Source organism: Crocodylus porosus, unplaced genomic scaffold (genome assembly GCF_001723895.1).
Source record: "Crocodylus porosus isolate Cpor-Errol unplaced genomic scaffold, CroPor_comp1, whole genome shotgun sequence".
Taxonomy (NCBI): domain Eukaryota; kingdom Metazoa; phylum Chordata; order Crocodylia; family Crocodylidae; genus Crocodylus; species Crocodylus porosus.
In genome coordinates, this window is record NW_017728886.1 from 123,859,742 (window position 1) to 123,881,132 (window position 21,391).

Genomic DNA, 21,391 nt, shown 5'->3' on the forward strand with positions numbered 1-21,391 from the left:
AACAAACACTTTACGTTTTGTCTTGGGGAGAGCAGGGGCAGTAGCTGCAGTTGAGCCTGTGTTGCCTGCAGGGTTAATTTCCTGCAATAAATTTTGAATAGAATACTGCTATTGATTGTCACTACTGGTATTGGCTCATCTGTTTTAAGATAATAATTCTATTTTGCCTTTGTTCCCAGACCCCTACATACAGACTTTAACTTCAGTGGAATACACTGATGTCTTAGAGTGGAGAGTCTAGTCTGTTCTCTTACACATACAGTGAGAAGGTCTCACATGTCCTTGTTCTGGCAAATTCAGATCAGCAGCTGGTCTGTCCCACAAGTTCTATGTTATATATTATTTTCTCTCTGTTTATCTATTTTGATTTCCAGACCAAAGTGCAGTCAGAGTCAAAACGTGCTCACCTTGCACACACATTGAATGAATTAGGTCCCAGCTGTACTTTAAGCATACCAATGTAACATTATCTGGCCTGGTTAGCAGCACCATGCTGACTGACTTATCTGTTGTGTGGACAAAATGATATAGTTGTGGAAGCATGCTACAGAATCATATTACAACTTGGTGTCTCTTTCTAGGTTAGATCATTGCTCATTGCATAGTACACAAAGCAGAATATAACCAACAGTCAGTAGGGTGATTGACCCACAGTCAATAAAGTAGAAACTTGTTATTCAACCTAAAATGCCTGGTATCTGTTCCACATTCGCCTTGGCATTTATTTTGATCAGATTCTGTCATAGTTATGGTAAGCAGTAGCTTTGTGAACTCACAGAACGTGGCATTTTTCCTGCGGAATAAGCATCTGGTTTTCAAATGACAGAAAGCAGCTTTTACTTTTGTGAGCTCTACTCAGTCAGTACAGCGTTGAGGACAAACTGATATTTTTCTGCTTCAAGCAGCATCAGTAAAGTGGTTGTCTGAATTCTGCCTACATAAATATTATTATTGGCATGAGGAAGAAAGCACAAAGGATGATTTTCAAATCCAAAACTGAATTTGAAGAGCCAAATGTTACAGGAAAAAAATCGTCATTTGACCTGTGGACTAAGCAAACTAATTATAGATGCTATTGGACATGGAAATAGAGGCTAGCATGGTATTGTAATGACTGATAGCTCTCTCTCGACATCTGAGCTGTAATGTTGTGGTTATGGATTTTAAGGCCAGAAGAAACCATTAGATCACAAGTCTGGTACACAGTTCAACTTTTAAGTAATGTTTGCATGAAAAGTTTATATTGTGGCAAGTGTATGCACATTGCTTACAAAGATTAGCTTATCTATTCTCCAAACAGCCCAGTTTTCCAAAAATAGAGAAGATCTTTAAGGAAAACAAAAGAAAACAAATACCCTAACCTGATACTGTCATCACAAGGATGTAATATTGCTCAGAACAGACTAATGAGTACAAAGAAAAACTGAAATATCTGAACTGGAGCCAAACCATTTCAATCACATGCAATTGGTAGCAAAAAGCCAAACACTAACTGTAAAGTCATTTATTTCAAAACTCAACCTCACAGAATGAGACAGCCTGACATAATAGTATTGTGTTGTATCATCAAAGGGAGAGATGAACTGGACAAACAGAGGCAGTCTTGCTGAACTAGTCCAGTTCCTCTATGTGTAGACAAAATTCTTGGGGTAGATGTGATATATTTTATTAGACCAACTAAGTAGTTGGAAAAAAATTTCTTGGCAAGCTTTCGGGCACAAACACCCTTTTTCAAGCATAGCAAGAGTCTGCTGGTGTTATATGTTCTCCATGGTGGAACAGAAGCCAATATGCAAAAAGCAGGGCTATGAAAATGCAAATGCATGGCAGTGAGGATCTGAGAGAATAGGAGACAACAGACGTGAGACAAATAGGTGTGCAAGGAGTGAAAGAGGGGACCTGGTGATAGAATATAGCTGGTAAAATGTAGAGAGGTTAGCTGGGGTTACCAGATGGCAGGCAGGTTATGAATCCAATGTCTATATTTAGTCCATGAATTTTTGTATCCGTTAAATTTATGAAGTGAAGTTCCTAGGCTCGTCTACAAAACATTTTCTTTATAAATTCTGTTTGAGGATTAGAACTGAAAGATTGGAGAGAGTGGTTGTCTTGTGAGAAATGTGAACCCAAGGGGTAACTGGGTATTTTTGTCTTTGATAGATTTTTCAGTGTGTGTTCATTCTGGTTTGCTGGTTTTGTTTAGTTTGTCCTACATCTTTTCTATCAGGGCATTTAGTGCACTGGATGAGATGTATTACATTTCTGGAGGTGAATGTGTAAGTTACAGGAATGGTGATGGTTTTGTTGTAGGGTGTAGTTATCATGGCAGTACTGGAGATGTGTTGACAAGTTTTACATTTCTTGTCCTGGCATAGTCTGGATCCATTCAGTGTGCTCTGGCCACTGGAAGTTTGCTTCTGGTAATAAGGTTGGTGAGGTGCTAAAGCTGAATTGGGTGGTTCTGGAAAGATCTCTTTAAGAATTGGGTCTTCTAGTATGGGTTGCAATTGTTTGAGGATTTTCCGTATAGGTTCCAGGGAAAGATGGTATGTCATAACTAACGTTGTGCGATTCGTGGGGATTTTCATGTTGTATTGCAGCAATTCTTCACATGGTATCCGACTGGCTCTTTCAAAAGCAATCTATCTCTCTGGAGGAGTGTCTTTATGGGTGAAAGTCCTGTTGAGATTTGCAAGGTGATGATTGCAGGTGTTCTCTTCAGTGCAGCTTTGACAGTATCAGAGGGCTTAGCTGTATATTAGAGCTTTCTTGGTGTGTTTAGGATGATTTCTGGTTCTGTGTAGATATATATGTTGGTTCGTGGGTTTCTTGTACATGGTGATTTGCATTTTACCATTCTGGATATTGATCATAGTGTCTAAAAAGGAAATGTTGGTGCTGGAGTACTCAAGAGAGTCTGATGGAGGGGCACTTCTCAGATTGCAAGGCAAGAGTTAAGGATTCATGGCAACTGATTCTTGTATCACTGCAGCTGCAGCTACACTCAGAGCATCAGTGAGAATATCAGAATAATGTAGGATCACGGCAGGCACAGCCATGGGTGAATTCAGGATTTTGTAAAGGGAGCCATGGGAGCAGTGATTGGCACTGCAGAGGTGGCTGTTTCCAGCTTCTCTTGCCCGCCTACTGGGATGGGCAGACCATGCCATTTGAGTAGCAGTTAAGGACTTTTTGAAGTCCCTGAGTTAGATAAAGAAACCTCCCATTACTCTTGGTACTGCCCCCTCCTCTCCATGCTAAGTGGCATATCCCCTCCTCTCCCACTCCTGCCTTCCTTACCCCCTGCTGCCACTGCCCCCACTGTCTCCAGCAGACCCGACAGCAGGGAGAGCTCCAGAGCCACTCTTGCCCTGCTTCAGCCAGACTGCATGAGGAGCCATGCTCAGATGGGGACAGCAGCAACAGTGGCAGTGGGCAAATTCCTCCTCCCTGGCCAATCCCCCCATCTGTTTCCTGCCAGCCCAGGAACAGCTAATGGAGGGGGTAGATTATAATGAATCCTACATTGACTATCTCAGGGATGCCTCTATATAAAGGCCATTGCTTCTCCCAGGCAGTTGGTTTTAAAGTTTGGATAAAGCCAGAATCAAAGGGGTTGCAACTGTCGCTGTTATATTAGACACAGAAAAGATCCAAACTAGAACCACTTATTTAATAACCTTCTTCTTCCATGTGGTGAGACTTAAGATAAAAATGAGATAGGCATCCAAAACAGACTTCAACCCATGCATTTTTCCCAAATCAACATCATCCCTATGTTTGCTCATCTCTAGTTAGAACTTAAACATTCTTTTTTTTTTTTTTTTTGCTGTTCATCATTAGAGTCTGTGGCTTATTTGACAAATGATATATACATTTTACACTAAATCTTAAGATTTCTGCAATTTCACCCTCATCAAACTGGCAAGAGAATACTCAGTGCTTGCAGATGAGGTAAGTAATCATCTAGATGCAAGTACACTGCCTGATAAGTATCAAATACCCAACATGCCCATCTGGCTACATGTTAGCAAGTTGCAATGGTGTTATACCAAAGCCTAAGCAAAACTCTTAAAATACACATTATTGAAAAGATTTGTGATCAAGTTCAATAGCAAAATAGATTGAATATTGACCCTGACTTTTCTAGAAGTACACACAAAATATAAGAATAGAAATGTAATAAGCATTAGAACCTTTGCTTGTGCTAGTTACCTTACAACCAGAACTGAATTTATATTTGATTTGTGAATGAATAATCTCAGAGAATGAGATAATTTATTTTTTCAGAGAATAGGTACAAGATAGGCTGCAGCAGTAGGAATGTCCCTGTCCCTGTCCCTGTCAATATACATCAACTGTAATCTCAAAGGTGATAAACTAGTTTAATCTTAATCCTGTATAGATTAAACCTTTTTTTGAAGCAGACAATTAGGAGCTAATTTTTCTACTTTTAATTATCGGTATATTTACTTTAGAACCTGGGCCAAAACCCTGCTATAAATTCTTTGTAGATCACACAAAAGTCACTGGGCCTTTGATCACAAATGACTTGATTCACTGCAGTAATCTAGCACTGAAAAGCTATTCAGAAATTTTTGCCATCAATTTTGTATTTTCTTTTCAATCTATATACACAATGCAACTCATAGAAATCCAATCTTATTTCTCTCTTCTTAAACCAAGAACAGTTTGGAGCACTAGAGAAACATCTAGAAGTTGAGAGGGTATGTAGGGAGAGTCACTTCATATTGCTGTGAAGGTATACACCCTGTTTGTTGGCTAAAGAAGCATTATTAAGAGGCTTCTAAAGGCCTTCATAAAGGCTCCAAAAAACCCTCCATGTTCCTGCTGACAGGGTAGAATTGTCTTAATTCATCACATTTGATGGGAGAAGGAGACCACAAAAGAAATCTGGCAAAAGATTTGATAAAGAAATATTAAGTATACATATGTATGAATTCCACTTTTACATGCATTGTGCCTTTCACTTTTTGTCTGATCTATGCAATATTTTCAATAAATAAAAATGAAATAAACAGCTCATAACAGTAGGATCACTTTTGTACAATATTTTGGCACTCTTACTGATGGTAAGTAAAAATCTTGATTTCAGTGGGACTATTGTGTGGATTATGGTATTCCACAAGTGAATACAGGTGGCAGAAGCTTGTTCTTAAAGTAACTGATGCTGAGATGAATTGCTAACAGCCCCCAGAATTTATTATTTTCATGGTAGCTACATTTGGTAAGGTTTTTGATGAGTTATGTGATGTAAAGAATTCATACCTGAAATGAAGCTTTCTCTTGCTCTCATTCCCTCTACATGTTCTAATTGTGCATAATGATTTTCTCCTAATTCTAAAGTTGCCTTTAGCATTTAAGTAGTTTGGAAACATTAATACAGTTAATCGGAATTCTGCAGGGACTGCAGCACCGCTGAGAAGTTTCACAGACTTTCATGACACAGTAGTTTTTAGACATTTAGGTTTGCACTGCTTTGTAATCCCTCTTCCTCTGTTTTCTAACACACTAGCTGTTCCTACACACACTGCCTGTACCACAAATCTCATGGTGATCTCTATTCACAGAGAAGTAATAAAACCCAGAAATGCAAACACATGACTTAATCCGGACGAGCCACGTGTATGCATTGTAATACATTGTGTGCTTTGGAAATGTGATATGGATGTGTAACAGGTGACAAGGTTGTTTGGGTAGATGTGATATATTTTATTAGACCAATTAAATAGTTGGAAAAATTGTTTTTGCAAGCTTTTGGGTACAAACCAACAGCCCTGCGGGGGGGCCTGCTGGCTGTGACCATGGACTACAAATCCCAGAGGCGCCTGGAAGCAGGAAGAGAAAGTGATGAGCAAGTCTGCAGAGAACTGCTTCTGTAATTCTGTGGACTGCAAATCCTAGAGATCTCGGGGCAGCTGGAGGACGAGAAAGGAAACGTACAGCCATGCTGGCTATGTGCCAGAGAGCCTAGGGTGGATGGAGAGAGAGGAGAGCCAAGAATGGAGTGAAAGGGAAGCTTCTGTACAGCACAGATGAACCACAGACCAACAGCATGTGATCCCCGACCTACAGACCTGCACAGAGTGACTCTGGACTAAAGGCTGGTTCTTGGGGAAGCCTCAGAAGGTGGGGGGGGACGTATGTGCTTAATGTATGTACTCCAGGAGTACTGACTACTGCCTGTTTACTAGCCCTTTAAGTGTTAAGTGTCTGTTGTTGTACTTCAAATGCCTATTTACCTGTAGTTATCCCTTCCCATTGGCCTGTGACGCTGATCCCTAGGACGCTGTATATAAAAGTGAGTAAACCCCTTGTTGGCTGTAGTGATTGTTCCTGATACATCGCAGGGGGTTGCCACACACTGAACAGGATGAAGAAGCTGAAGGTGTTCTTGCAGTTCAAATGACTTGTCATTTTCAATTTCATTTTGCCTCGTGGTTTAAAAAAGCTGTCCTGACAGATGCAGGTCCCCCACTAAACAGCTTTAAAATGGGTCCCTGCTGTCAGCAGGCTAAGCTGGAGCCTCAATCATTTCACAGAGATGCTGATCGGATTATGGACTAGGAGTTTTCCAAATGTCTCTTCCTATCAGCAGCCAGGCTCTCCACCCCCTACACACTTGAAGCAGGGGGTTGGACACTGGATGACCTCCTGAGGTCTCTTCCAACCCTCCTTTTCTATGATTTTGTGGAGGAGGGAGTCTTGTTTGATCCGGTTTGGGGGGGGGGGGGGGTTGTGGGAACCTATTTGTGATTGTAACCGAGGCAGGACAGAGGGCTGCCGTGGGCACGTGTAGTGGCTCCTAGCCCCCAGGAGTGGGATTATCCGCTCAGCCCAAAGACATGACAGCACGCCAGGGGATGTTTGGCACTGCTGGAGGCATTGTCTGAAGCAGGGCTGGGGAGGGGAAAACCCAGCGTGTTTCTCTTTCTGCATGTGACTCGCACAGAAAACTCAGGCTGCCCTGCGTCTCCTCGGGGCTTTCTGCCTGCCGGAGCTGCTCGGATGCTCTTCTTCTTGGAAATCACAGCTCCTGGGGGAAGCAAGCAGGACCCCAGTGCGGCTGGGCTGAGGCTGGGGGGCTGCATCTAGCTGCTTGGAGGGGTCTTGGGGAGTCCTTGAGGTAGCAGAGGGAGAGTGGCACGGGCTCTATAAGGGAGTTGTGGGCGGCACTGAGATAAGCTGCCTGTGGAGGACTGCCAGGGGCTGCCTGTATGCACAAGGGGCAGGGTGGGAGCTCAAGGCACTTTGATTTATGGGGACGCAGGGATTTTCAGTGGGTGTAGGGGTGTTTCTGGATGTAGGGGTGTGAGTGTGTGTCTCAGTGTATATCAGTGTATATCAAGTGTAGGGGCATGAGTATGTGTCCAGGGGTGTCTCAGTAGGTATAAGGGATCTCAGGGCGAGGGGAGGTCCCTGCTCCCCTGCCAAGGGGTCTCTCCCTGACCTGTAGAGTCCCTCTTATTTTGGAGGAGAAGGTCCAGCAACAGGGCCCATCCCCAGTGAGAGTGGACCATGGTGCTGCTGTCTGGGGAAAAGCTGAAGGGGGAACAGCAGCAACAGGTCTGTCCCAGCTCAGACAGGGAGAGGGAACTGCAGAGCCCAGGGCAGGAGAGGCCAGCAGCTGAGGGGGAGGAGGATGATGGTGATGATGAAGGGGAAGAAGATGAGAATGCTGAGGATGAGGGTGAGGAGGACTATGAGGAATATGAAGACTTCTCGGAGCTGCCTGACACTTGCAGCATCGCCTCGGATGACTCCTTCTACCCGCCGGGCGGTGATGACGATGGGGGTGAGACTTGGTCACTGGGTGAATCTGAGTCCGAGAGTCCCGAGCCGCTGACCGTCTTCCGTGCCTGCTGCACCAATAATGCCGTCCTGCTCAAGGCACTGATCCGCCAGGGCCCCGAGGAGGAGGAGGTGTGCGAGGCCGACCGCAACCGCCGGGTGAGACACTGGCCTGTGGGCCTCATATCCCACACCCCTACCTCCAGAGACCCGCACCCTCCCCCATGCCAGAGCCTCATAGGGCACACCTCAGACCCATGCATAGAGACATCCTTCCCTAGATGTCCCCCCAGCATCTTCTGCCCCAATACTCTCCCTGCGCCCATAACACGAGGTCAGCGCCCATCACTGCAGCATCCTGGTGCCCTTTTGTGCCTGCACTCTGCCTAATCCCCCATGCTGAACCCTGCCATGACCTAGGTTTTACCAGGCAGCCTTGTGCATGCTGCAGACATGCAGTCTCTAGTCCACACACCACAAACACACACTCAATACTTCTGATCCATTGCCACTGCATCACCTTAAAACCATAGGCGACTGGTAGGGGGTGCACGGGGGTGTATGTGCCCCCTCCGACAGATGACACCAACACTGTCCCCAGATTCAGGAGGCACCAGTCACTCATGCTTAAAAAACTCCCATCCCCTGGGGTGGGTAGAATCAATTCAGGCCTCTAACCTAACCTCAAGGCACATCATTGCTATGCTTTCCCTTGGTGTGGGAGGAACAGGAAGCCCCTTCCTTTACTACAGTTGAAAACTGTGAAATAGAACCCCCTTTTGCCTCTTCCCACAGCAGCACATGCCCTTCGAGGGTTATAGTGGGTGTCCCTCACTTTGTCAGAGGAACAAGGGTCGGAGCCATGGGGCCTCTCCAAACATTTCCTGCAATTTGCTTCCTACACCCTTCAGGTGCAATGCAGCACCCTAAGTTCATCCATTTGCTTTTTGCCTTCCTGAATCCCTTCTTATCTTATCCAGTGCATCCACATGCTTGCACCCTCCTGCACTTTCCCCAGCTCCTGACACTGTTGTCAGACTCAGCTTTGGACTCCCCAGGCACATGCATCCCATGTGACACTTGCTCACTCACAGAATACACATGTGAATATGACGGGAGCAGAAAATAAAAGTGTGATGGTTTTGTTTCAATGCCAAGGCTTTTATGGAGAAACATGACCCACATCCCAGGTGGAGAAGGAGTTCAGGCAAAGCAGCTTAATTATGTGCTCAGGAATAGGAGACAATAGCACTGACTACTGTTTGGCCTAACTGTTGATGACTCTGACAACAGGGCTCCAATTATTGGGATACATTTGATGTTTCCTTAACATTTGGGAATTTACTTGATGTTTCAATCTTAATTTAAATTGAATGCTTATTCATGTGTATTATTAGAAGGGATGGCATTTTACTATTAACCATTCTGCTTTGCAGAAACAAGCCAAGTGCTTTGCTAATTCTCACATTTTCCCCAAAATACTTTACAGTTCTTGGAACTTTAACAATTGATCGAAGTTAATAATTTTCTCCTTTTCTGTCTCTTTTATCACTGATCCTCACTAAAAATATAAGGACTCACTTAGTTTTCAAATGCTAAACAGGATTTCATTAATTCCTACACTAAGAGCTATTTTTTCTAATTATATGTATTTTCTGGTTTCTGTATCTGTGCAATATCTTTTTATTAGTTTGGCACTTTGCTGTTTAATTCATTGGAGGAACAGAGATTTATTTTACTGAAGCAGCAGAGGAGGACTAGTGGAAGATTTTCTGGGTAACACCATAGGCATGTATGTGCAGAGTGCAGCTGAGCAGCTATAGAGTTGCAGCAGTGACTTCAGATGTTTAGGATTATGACATAGTTAATATTAATTAAAAGCCCAGTTTGACCATCTCCAGATACCATCCCACTCTCTCCCTCCAAAAATCTTTCACCCTGAAATTTTCCATGCCTTCTTTACAGAGGATAATATTGGAATACAGACTGAGTTAAAATCTGTCAAGTGATATTTAAATTGTGATAAAACCTATGGCCTTTTCCTTTTTAATCTACTCTGACTTGAAGACTCAAAAATGTTTCTGTTTCTTTATCCCAATTTAAAACTAGCACAGAGGCCTAGTTTTAGTTCTTTTGGAATTTATAAACCTGTATTCTCATAGGATTTTTTCTCACAACAGTCACTGTAATCTCTCTTGAAAGCCTGTAGGTATTATAATCTCTTGAGCTCTGATATAGGTTCTGTAAACTCCATGAACTCTAATGTGGGAGGAAGAAGCTCTTGCACATGCAAAGGGGTTTAACACAGGGAAACTCTGAGCATCAGAAAGAAAAGGGAAGATCTGATTCAGGGCACAAGAAATGGATTTCAGGCATGTCAAAGAAAAGCAAAGAAAGAGATGGGCTCCATTCCCAAAACTGTTGGAGGAAAAGTCTCCCAGAATGTGATAGACTTGAGTTCATTTCCCTCCCCTGTCTGAAGGGCTCTGATCCCGCATCTCACACAGGAGTGACCTAACCGGCTAGCTTTAGGATGTTTTGGGGTGGGCAGGTTCTCTCAGTCCTTCCTTTTGGAGCTGTTTCAATTTATACTGTCCTTAAATAGTCACTGAAACAAAGAGCAAATGAATGAGGATGACTATGCAGTGTAAAAGTTAGGGTACTTAACTGGGAGGTGGGACACTGGGAATTTTGTCCAGGCTGCAGCAAGTGTTATACAAAGCAAATTATGTTATACAAAGAAAGATAGTGTCAACAAGAAAGATTTGAGTGACCGTGCCACCTCTGAGTACCCTGTAGTTCAGAGGCTAGCACGCTTTCTAGAGAGCTGGGAAATATGGGTACAAATCACTTCAGGAATAGGAGGAAACTGAACCCTGGCTTTCCATAGCATTGGTGAGTGCTCTCACCACTGGGATACGGGATAGAAAGGGATGACACTTCTTCTTTCTTCTCTGGGTTTCCAAATCTAATCTTGAAATTCATTTTCCAACCAATATTAAAAAGCAAAATTTAGGTCAAGTTCACAAATGGTCTGGGGATAACTGAAACCATATTTTTCAGTTAATTTTCTATTTGCCAAAAATAGTTTGCCCAGCTATATTTATAAACTTTATGGAGTGTCCTTGATATTTATAAACACTATATGTTTATACTGTAAGTAGACAAAACTTATTTTCAACTGTTAAAAAGTGACAGGTCTGGACAAGTTTATAAACTTCACTGGTGTTCATACAGTTTCTAAGTGACTGTGATCATGCCATTAGCTTCCAGAAGGCTACTTTTGCCAGTGTAGTATTTGTTTCCAGCATTATGCTGACATGTTTATTAAAGAGTGTAAATGTTCTTTTTCATGCTACAGTTGTAGGGATAGTGTTATACAGTGCAAGTCACAGGATAAGATAACAAGCCGGAGCACATTTCCATTTTTCCAATTTAAAAATTCTTTCCTTAGAAACAAAAATCCTAAACAAAGCATTTCCTTAAGATACAAATATGAATGTAAAGATATCAGTTGTTTTGACTAAAAAAATCCCTCATTCCAGTGTTATGAAATAAATCCAGTCTAAACATTTTAAAAATATATGTACTTTTAAAAAATGGGCTTTTCAGGATATGGGAGTACAGTCATAGGCACCTGATTTTTAAAATCTTGACCTAAAAACCAGAGCAATTCTAAGGTAAGTCTAATTAATGATGAAATGGAAGTCCGAAAATTCTGAGCTAAGGTCCGCAGATAAATAACCTCTTTTCTTCCCTACCTTGTCTTTCCAACACCCCACTCCTATGAGTGTCTTCCATCTCCACAGCACATCTTTTTACGCACTTTCTAGGTGAGGAACATACCTTTCCCATAATGTATCTATTTACTAATAAAACTGCAGACTGTGAATTAAGCAAGGCCCTTCCTCAGATTCATCCCCCTACATAGAGCTAAGTTCATCAATATCCAGGTGTCCAGCCTGTTAGCTGTAAGATTAACCCTGAAGACGTCACTCCCTACTTTCACTCTTCCATGGCAAGGCAACAAGTTTTACATGTTTTTGTCTATATAGGTTCATAAGACACCAAATTTCTACCTCTTAACATTTCATTCTTCTCTCCGTGGAGAATATGAGCAGGCCTACATAGTGCTACTCTTTTTCTCCTTTAACTGAATATGGGACTTAAACACTTAGAAATACACTATGGTGATTCCTTTGGTGTATTAGTTTTAGTTACAGATCATGGGGGAGAGGAGGTTCTGTTCCTTACTCTTCAATATTCATAAACTCACATCTTCCGTATTCAGAATATAGGGTAGTTTACAAAAAAATTGAAAACTTTATAAAGGCTGAAACTGTACTTGTACTTCAATTCATGGCACCTCTCCTCACTTCAAGGAGATCAGGATTTCACCCATATATTGACCCTGGTGATGCTATACATCAATTGGGTAGCATACATGATGCAAGCATAGAGGAATTGTTATCACATCATTCTGAATTTCAAACGTACTTATATTTTATAAATTTAAAATAATTGGGAATTAGATCTGGCTGAAAAACAATACTTTTCTGATTCACAGAAATAACTGAGGTTTTGAAATCTGTTTTAATTCCATGTCAGAATGACAGTGAGGATTTTAGAAGTTTATGGAGGCACACAATACTCCAGATGAGGCTTAAATAGTTATGAATAGAGAGGCACTATTACCTCTTGTGTCTTGCACCTAATACTTCTATTGATGAATCCCAAAACTGCCTTTGCCTTTTGTGACACTGCATCATGCTGAAGACTCATATTGAGTCTATGATTTACAAAGACTCTCAGCTTCTTTGCAGTAGACATGAGGACAAATAAGATTGAGCCGAGAACAACAAATGGTACAAGTAGTATACTTATCTGGGATGTGAGACGCCTGAGTTCAGACCCCTTTCTAAAGGAACTGCATTCTGAGTGACTTCCAGGTTTAATATTATCTGCCAGCTTGCTCAAGAAATTCTCAATTCTAGCATCCAAATGATTAATAAGCATATAAAATGGCATTGTACCCAGGACAGGCCCCTGTGGGACTCCATTCAGACCTCCTGCCATTCTGATTTTGATCCATTTATAATTACCCTTGTTTGTGGCTTTTGAACCACCTGACTAGCTTGTCACAGAAATGAACTACAAAGTAACTGCACAGATATACAGCAGGCTACCCCAGGAAAAAGCATTTTAACTGGCATACTGGAGAAGGACTTAGTGTGACAGTAGACATGTATGTCCATACAATCATTGGACAAAAGACTTTCTCTTGGGACAAACGTGACATCTGTTCATAGCTTAAGTTCCATTGCTGCTCCTCTGCCAATAGGTAGCTGATGAGATTACACTTCCTGGCCAGTTTATTAGATAGCCCATAATAACGTTACAGACACACACCTCAATGTCCCAGGAAAAGTGATAGAACATTTTATCCCACCTACTTCAGCAGAAAGTGGGGCGTTGGTCTTGTACATCTGTAGGGTCACAGGGCAAAACACCTTGCATATTTACAGCCTGACAGGTCAGAAGCATACAACTCTATTGAAAGCTAGCATGACTAGCTAATCAGGGTTATTCCTGTGTCCTTTGGTAGTAATGATCCATTGTCAGCATGTTTGGAACTGCGATGGAAGGATTCAGTTTCCATATATGAGAGTCCAAGTAACTATACAACTTTTAGGGTAGAGCTGGGAGAATAATGTAGAGTGGAAAGGTTTTTCTTTTGCAGAAATATCAGATAGTTAACTTTTCTTTTAGAGTTCAAGCTTTTTTCTAAATCAGATGCCACAAACATTCGTTCTCTAGCTTTTCACTTTTTTTTCCTTAGTGCCAGTACTACATAGATCTCCCCTGCAGTTCTGCCAAAGATAGAAACCACCACCGGGAAGACTCATGTTGCAGCCATATGAATTATTATTTTTGTGTGTCTAAACACTGCATTATGAAGATTATGATTGTTCTTTGCTTTTACTGCATTTAAAATCTATGAAAACTCAAAAATCATGCCTCTGCCTGTAAGCTTTTATTTTTTTCCTCATTTCCTCACATGCATTCTTCTCCTCAAAAAATGCAAATATAAGCACAGTTAAAATTTTAAACAATAATGATTGTGTTCTATAAAGAGTTAAAAAGTACTATTCTATGCTAACTTTCCTTTTCAAGGAATGATGGCTTAAAAGTTATGTCACGGGCCATACTTTTCTGATTCTTTCTTTTTTTTCTGCAGGAGACAGGCAAAATGTAGAGGGTGATTTTTGTTCATTATCTTAACTCCCCTGGAGTTAGTTTCTCATTAGGTGCTTGGCACTAAGCGTCAGCCAATAATAAAATTCACTGGAGAGGGCAAAATTACACCATAAGCCCTTAGGTGTCTATTATTCAGACAACAAACAAACAGAAAAAAGGGTAAGATCACATCAGGCTGTGAGCCCATGATCTCTTAAAATCTTGTTATGGAAAAAAGGGATTGGTCTCAACCTTTGAAATAAGTAGGTTGGAGCCAGGGGAGAAGATTTTCTAGGGGATATATTCTGTTGGAGACTTAAAAAGTCAAACAGAAATGCTTCTCTGACTGCAATATATATCTGGCTTTAGCTGTATGAGGGATTTGTGCTTGCCTGCAAAAGCTTATGCCTTCTTGAACCAGTTACTCCCTAAGGCAGTGGTTCTCGACTTTTTTAGATTCAAGACACCCCTCAAAAAATGCCAGCTCTTAGTTTTCATTCATTTTTTACTACAGAAGAATAACGGGGCAAATATTCTGTTGCAAAGAACGCACCATAACAAATCAAAACCAAAAATTAACACTATGAATTCGTTTTTGAAATCTCTGGGTTGCTTCTCAGCAGAGTAAATTATCTTACACTGATCTAGGTGTTGGTTCAGCTAGACCAGGCTTGTCCAACATACGGCCTGTGAGCCGCCACATGGCCTGCCAAGCCATTTTATTTGGCCTGCGGCTGCACTGCCACTGTAGAGCGTAGAGCTGCAGCAAAGCTGCTGCTGCGGAGCTGCCGCCGAGCACGGAGCTGCTGCTGAGAGTGGAGCCACAGCAGCCAGGCAAGGCAGGCAGGGCTGGCCTCCGGGCCCCAGCCGGGAGCCAGGGGAGGGGAGCTGCTTACACTGGGGCCAGGCTCATCAGTGCTGAGGGCTGCATGGCGTGGGGCTGTCCCAGCCATGCCTAATTAGATGAGCTGGGGACAGGGTGCAGCTTCTTCTCTGGCTCTGCCCCCGGCCCGTGGCCAGGGGAGCTGCAGCATGGCCTGTGCCCTGCCCACATGTGTGGTGGACGGAGGCATGAGGCAAGTTCCCATGCAGAGCTGGGGGTGCCTCGGGGCCAGGCTGGGGCTGCGGGGCATGTGGTTGCCGGAGCCAGGCTGGGCGGGAGGCAGGAGGAGCCAGGCCCAGAGGCGCTCTACCTCCAGCCACCTCCTTGGCGGTTCAGGTTCTGCTAATGTAGCCTGCGTGGCTGAGGATGGGGGTCTGCATGCTGCTGGAGCAGCCTGTGCAGTGAGGGGGTCCTAGGGGCCCACCTCCACAGCATGCAGCCTGTGCAACACATGCTGGTGCTATCTGGGGCCCACAGCCTCACCAGATTTGAACAGCCCTGAACTAGCTTATCCTTGAGATCTCTTCCACATCTCTGCAGTATATGCCTACAATTTCTATTTAATTAACCACAATGACCATGATCAAGTTAGTAGAGGATCTCAAGGATAAGCCAGTCCAGGGCTGTTCACATCTGGTGAGGCTGTGGGCCCCAGATAACACCAGCATGTGTTGCACAGGCTGCATGCTGTGGGGGTGGGTGCCTAGGATCCCTTCACTGCACGGGCTGCTCTAGCAGCACGCAGACCCCCATTCTCAGCCATGCAGGCTACAGTTGCAGGACATGGACCACTCCTCCCATCCCAGGCCTTTCCCCTTTGCACAGCAGTGAGAGAGGTGGCTGCCCAGGCCCATGCCCTATATACTTAACTGCTTGCAGACCCCATGTAGACAGTGGGTGACATCCTGACCCTTTGCAGGCTACATGTGGCCTGCAGGTAGTCAGCTGGGCAGCCCTAATCTAGTCCAACCCCCTGCACAGAAAAATGATGTCCTGTTCCTAAGCCATACCAAACCTACATACTTTCTGAAAACCACAACTTCTCTAGGCACATTTCCAGACCCATTTCATTGTCACTTCCTGTAACTTCATTGGTGTCAAAGGTCACGTGACATCACTTCCTGATGTGATACCACTTTCTGTGAGGTCTTTGAATATGGCTCGCCAGCCCACTGGGCGATTAAAAGTTCATGATCCGGCCCCACATTCAAAAAGGTTGGACACCCCTGAGCTAGACTGTTGGTACCTGACTTTTTTGTAAATGTTGAAATAGCAACATGATTTTGGTCCCTACTGTAGGAACTCTCACTAAAGGAGCCAACAGAGATCACACACTGCACAGTTATTTAAGGTAGCTTTTTCTATATTTAAATGGGTCGGGTGGTATAGCTGTACTGGCAAAGTCTCCTAGTAGAGAAGCAATTTATAATACTAAATGAGTTATATAAAATTTCCAAACAAAGTAAGTTACGTGAGCAAAAGGGTTTTTTTTGTTAATAGAGCTCAGTTGTTCATTGGGATTTTGTTTACATATGGGTGTCGTTTTTTTCCTCTTTAACTGTAAAATAACCTTACCAACAACAGCCCTTACTAACAAAGAAAAGCCCTTTTGCTGGTACATCTTACTCCATTCTAGGGAACTAGTTTAAGCCACCCTGACAAAAATTCTTTTAGTATAAGCAGTGTTGGCAAAACTTTAAGCATAGACCAGGCCTAAGAGATTCCCTAGAAGTTTACAGTCCAGAGCAAACCTGCAACGGGCGAGTTATAACTGTCACCTGTAGGGGATTTCCTGGCATCAAGAAAAAGAGAACTGCCATAGTACAAGTAACACGCCACATCTGGAGAACAGGCTTTTTGCTCCACTGAAGAGGCTTGTGTTTTGCTACAGAATATTAGAAACCCTTCTACATGTTATGTAGAAAGTTTCAGGTCTCTTGTGTTCTCTCACACAACGTATTCTCGAGGGAGGGACTTTGTTAAAACTTAGCATCATGATGCTGTTTTAGAAAGGGGGTTTTCTTATTAGTAAATGTGAAAGCTGGTTAAAATGTTTAAGACCCTGAAGTTAAAAGTGAAGAAATTAACATTCTTATAAAGAGTGTGGAAACAATTTAAGCTCTTTATTAAAAAAAATAGGCAGGTGAGCAAGGAACAATAAGTGGCAAAATATAAATGTTCTTCAAATAGGTATTCCTTAAAATATGGAAATCCAACCAAGGTGAAACCAATATAAAATAAGTGTAACCTAGGCAAATTCAGGGGGCTTAAAATGGAAATTGATGAACAAATACCCAAAGATCAGATGAGATTTACAAAGTTATTATGCACCTAAAAATGCAGACAAGTGTCTGATTTATCTCAAAAGTGCCTAACAGGTTAGATGTCAGGAAACCCCTATTAGTCACCAATTTACATGTTTCACTGTTTAAACATCCTTTAGAAATCTGGCCTGTAAATAAATATAAATGTCTCTAAATATATCAGAAACGGAAAGCATGAAAAAAGATTATGTCTTCCAGTAAATGGAGAAATAAATAAGGAAAATGGGGTTGTGTTGTGCACAGTCAGATAGGTACAGGTAGATTCCTACACCCACCTGCAAGAAATGATTAGCCAAATAAGGCCTATCCTTAGTCTTATATGCCACACCGGGTCTATATCACCACTCTCATTGGAATCAATAGAAACTGGATTCCAGGATCTTGTCTCTGTAAGAAAGTTGCAGCAGTTCAATTTGAATTCAGGAGAGCTTTTAGGGAAACTAAATGGAGAGTACATAAATAACTTAATTCAAGTGGCTTGGAGGCTGTTGCATATAGAGACATAGGAAGTGGAAGGCTTTTAGGATGATTGTAGCTTAGAAAATGAGTCTGTGTCAACAGTTGTTCTAGTTTGATGATTGCTCCAAATGGATATTTTATAGTAAATTAGATATTGTTTTTGTAGAGCTTTTTTCCAAGCCTAGAAACAATTACAGACTAACTCATTCAAGCACAGATCAGCTCCACACCTGACAGAACACTGTTACCTTTAAAACCTAATGAAATTCTCATACTGATAGCAGTAGAGATTTGTTATGAACAAATTTAAGGACAGAACTATAAAAAAGATACTTGTAATGTAGCATGCTTCAAATGCACTTATGAAATATAACTTCAGTATGCCTTACTGCACTTTCCAGGAGGCTCTTTGAGGTTAGCTTCACCATGCTCCTTTCAAGCTGTAATGTTATTAATGAATTAATGATTTAAGGTAGTATCTGTGAGCTTTACCCCTCCTCCATCTCATTAAAGACTCTTCATACAGGACTCTGGTGAAATACTGCTTCAAGAACTCCAGTATCTTCAGATCTGTCACTTAAAGGGTTCTCCCACCTCATATTTCATTGAGACATAAGATAGCATCCAGTAAAAAATCTAAATTTAGAGAAAAGTTTTTAGCATTTCTGGTTTTATTTTTGTTTGATTATCAAAAGACTAAATTCAAAGTCTTTTGTATATAGTCAACACCCTATAATTGCTAGGAAATTTACACTTAGCTTGCCTTTTAACACTGGTGTTAGATGTCAGAGCAGGTTTAGAGAACAATGGTGGAATCAGAACATTTTGGGAATGAGAGCTGCACAAGAGGAAAAGAGATAAAGAGTATAATTTTCCTTATTAAAGCCATATCTAATTCCTATTACAAAGGAGACAGAAAAGGAAGATGACTTTGCTGGCCTCATTACCTAGCAGCAGGTTCTAAACTACCATATAGCAGACTTCAGTTTCTCACTCCAGGCTAACATAGGATAGGGAACATTCAATGATATCCTGGGTGGGGAAGAGAAAGGAATTACATGTGCCTTTTGGCAGTGTCTCTTCCAGCTAGCTGGACTACCAATGAGGCTACATACCATTCTTTCAATACCTGCTTTTAACTCCTGTCTTCCCCCCCTAAATACTTTATAGTAAGGACTCTGAATTTAAACACTGTAGGCCTAATCCTTTCCCCACAAAGATCACTTTGCATCCGGGCAGCACCAGGAGACCTTACATCTGCCCTCTGGAGGGGCAGTGGAGGATTCCCTCAGCAGGAAGGTTACATAGAGCCGTGCTGTAGGTGTTCCAGTGGGAGTGGAAAGAGGTATGACGTGCTGGAGGGGATGGAAGTGCTCTTCTCATCACCATTTGTCAGACTAGTCACTGACAGATGGCACTGAGAGTTGGGCCCCCAGGCCAACTTCAGGAGAGGCATAAAGGTAACAGAGGTGCCTTTGCTAGCGTCCCAGCTATCTCATTGCACTCAAACTAGGACAGATAGAGATTAAACCCTGTCACCTGGAATGGGGAGAAGATGACAATTTTTTCCCATATTCCAAGGTTAGAAAAACTTTGGTGACAGACACTGAGCTTGCTGTTGGCACTGTCCTGGGTATTTCTGTGGTAGGCATTTTGCAAAGCAGAGCTCTCCCACAGCGCAGGTGCAGAACATACAATTGTGGTTGCATGAATATTCCTGAAACCTGATTGAGAGTGATTGTTTGGAAGAAAGAGAAGAGAGGTTATTTCAATCATTGGTCTCAGGGCTGAGTCTGCCGGTTGATTGATTGATGCCCCGATGCCTCCATGGAGACCATATAAAACCCTGAAACACTGCTGTAAACTGCTGTGTGAATCTCCACATACTCCAGTAGTGTTTATAGGTCTGAAAGGTCTACCAATTACTACCTGCTCAGATTATAGCTGGCCAAGTTCATACTGTTATTTCCCCTGTGTTATTTACTGCATCTGCTTTGTTCTCAGACCTGAAAAAGGGTGACTTAGGCCCAAAGGTTTATTCAACATCTTTCCCAACTATACAGTTTCATAGATTCATAGATGTTTGGGCTGGAAGGGACCTCAGTAGATCATTGAACCAAACCCCCTGCTCTGGGCAGGAAAGAGCACTAGTGTTAGATGACCCCAGCCAGGTACAGGTCTAGCCTCCTCTTAAAGATCCCCAAGATAGGGGAGAGCACCACCTCCCTTGGAAGTCCATTCCAGATTCTGGCAACCCTTACTGTAAAGAAGTTCTTCCTGATGTCTAACTTAAATCTGCTCTTTGTCAGTTTGTGGCAGCAATTCCTAGTTACTCCAAGAGGTGCCATGTTTAATAAAGATATCACAAAAATCCTTGCATCTTGTACTTCTGGCCCAAACATACTACAACTTCACATAGCATTTACTGCATTTTTAGGTTTGTTTGGATTAATAGCCAGCTCACCATGAATTGTTTCTTTCCCCATCAAATCTCCAGTTAACTACAGCAATTCACCATATTAAGCCAAGAGAACAATATCATCAAGGTCTGAAAGTAAAATGATGTTGAGTTTGATACCATACCTATGTTATTTCTATTTTCTCTTCAAAATAGAAAAAACCAGTCCATTAGCATTTTAAGCTGGTTCAGAAAATGCTCCAACTTTTACAGAATATGTTTACATCAGTTTTTCTCCAATAAGTTCTAGGGAGAATCTGGTTATGTCACAAAATGAAAAGGTCTTTACTGTATTCAGCTAAAAAAAGTTAGCAGATGCAGACCAATCCTCAGAAGTGAGTTTTCTGTCATGGTCCAAATTCTTTAAAGTTCCTTTTTCCCAAGCCAAACAAAGATGATAGTTTTGTATGAAGATCCGGTTCTTCCTATGTCAGTTTCTGAATGTAAGCATTTTTTCAGTAGCAGTGTTGATTTCTAATGGAGAAGTGTATATTCTTCACACTCCCATAATTCAAGAATGACTTGATTTGATTTTATCAAAATCTCTAATTCACCTTTACACAGACACTAAGTCTGAAAAGATCGAGCCTAAAATGTGTTTCCAAAATTCATGAGAAAGTCAACCAAGTCACTTGAAAATGACCTTGGTACACCCTCATGCACATATCCTTCCAGCTACGAGTTCAGAACCATCTACAAAGTACATCTTTATTTAATGCGAGACTACCCAGGGGCTCACTTGACTTTTTCCCTCAGCTCCTGTTCTGGTTCTTCTCTTCATGAACATTTATTCTGTGGTCAGCTGGATTAATTTTCATATATTTAACAAACATTTTTGTTTAAATTCAGTACTTTTTTTAAAGAAAAAGACACAAGGGGACTAAAACCTACACAGTTGCTCTGCACTGGTGTTCAGTACCGTTCCACCATTCCCTTTAGAAATGAGTCAGTTTATTCAGTTTCAGTCCGTTTTGAATTGATCTCTGGCTTCACTGAGGCATCAAGCTGTTTGTATCAGTTCTAATTACACTGGTGCCTAACAGTTGATCTGATTCACTCCTAATTGTGACCACCTCTACTCTCCCAACAACTGAGATGCCTAAGCTGTGGAGAAAGTTTGATTTTAACAGCACCTTCGGTGATGTCCATCATGGCCCAGCACTTGTGCGGTCTGCAGTTTCCTTTGGGCTTCAAGGAAGCAGCCATGTAGATATGAAT

General features: G+C 42.1%; 1 protein-coding gene across 1 annotated transcript in view; it reads left to right on the top strand.

Annotated features, from left to right (window-relative positions):
* The first annotated feature begins 7,352 nt into the window (after positions 1-7,352).
* Positions 7,353-21,391, top strand: part of ANKRD33B (ankyrin repeat domain 33B) — an 82,245-nt gene continuing 68,206 nt past the window's right edge. The window contains exon 1 of the mRNA XM_019541554.1: positions 7,353-7,971. Coding sequence (XP_019397099.1) covers positions 7,540-7,971 — 432 coding nt within the window. The 5' untranslated portion in view covers positions 7,353-7,539. The remainder of the gene's footprint in view (positions 7,972-21,391) is intronic.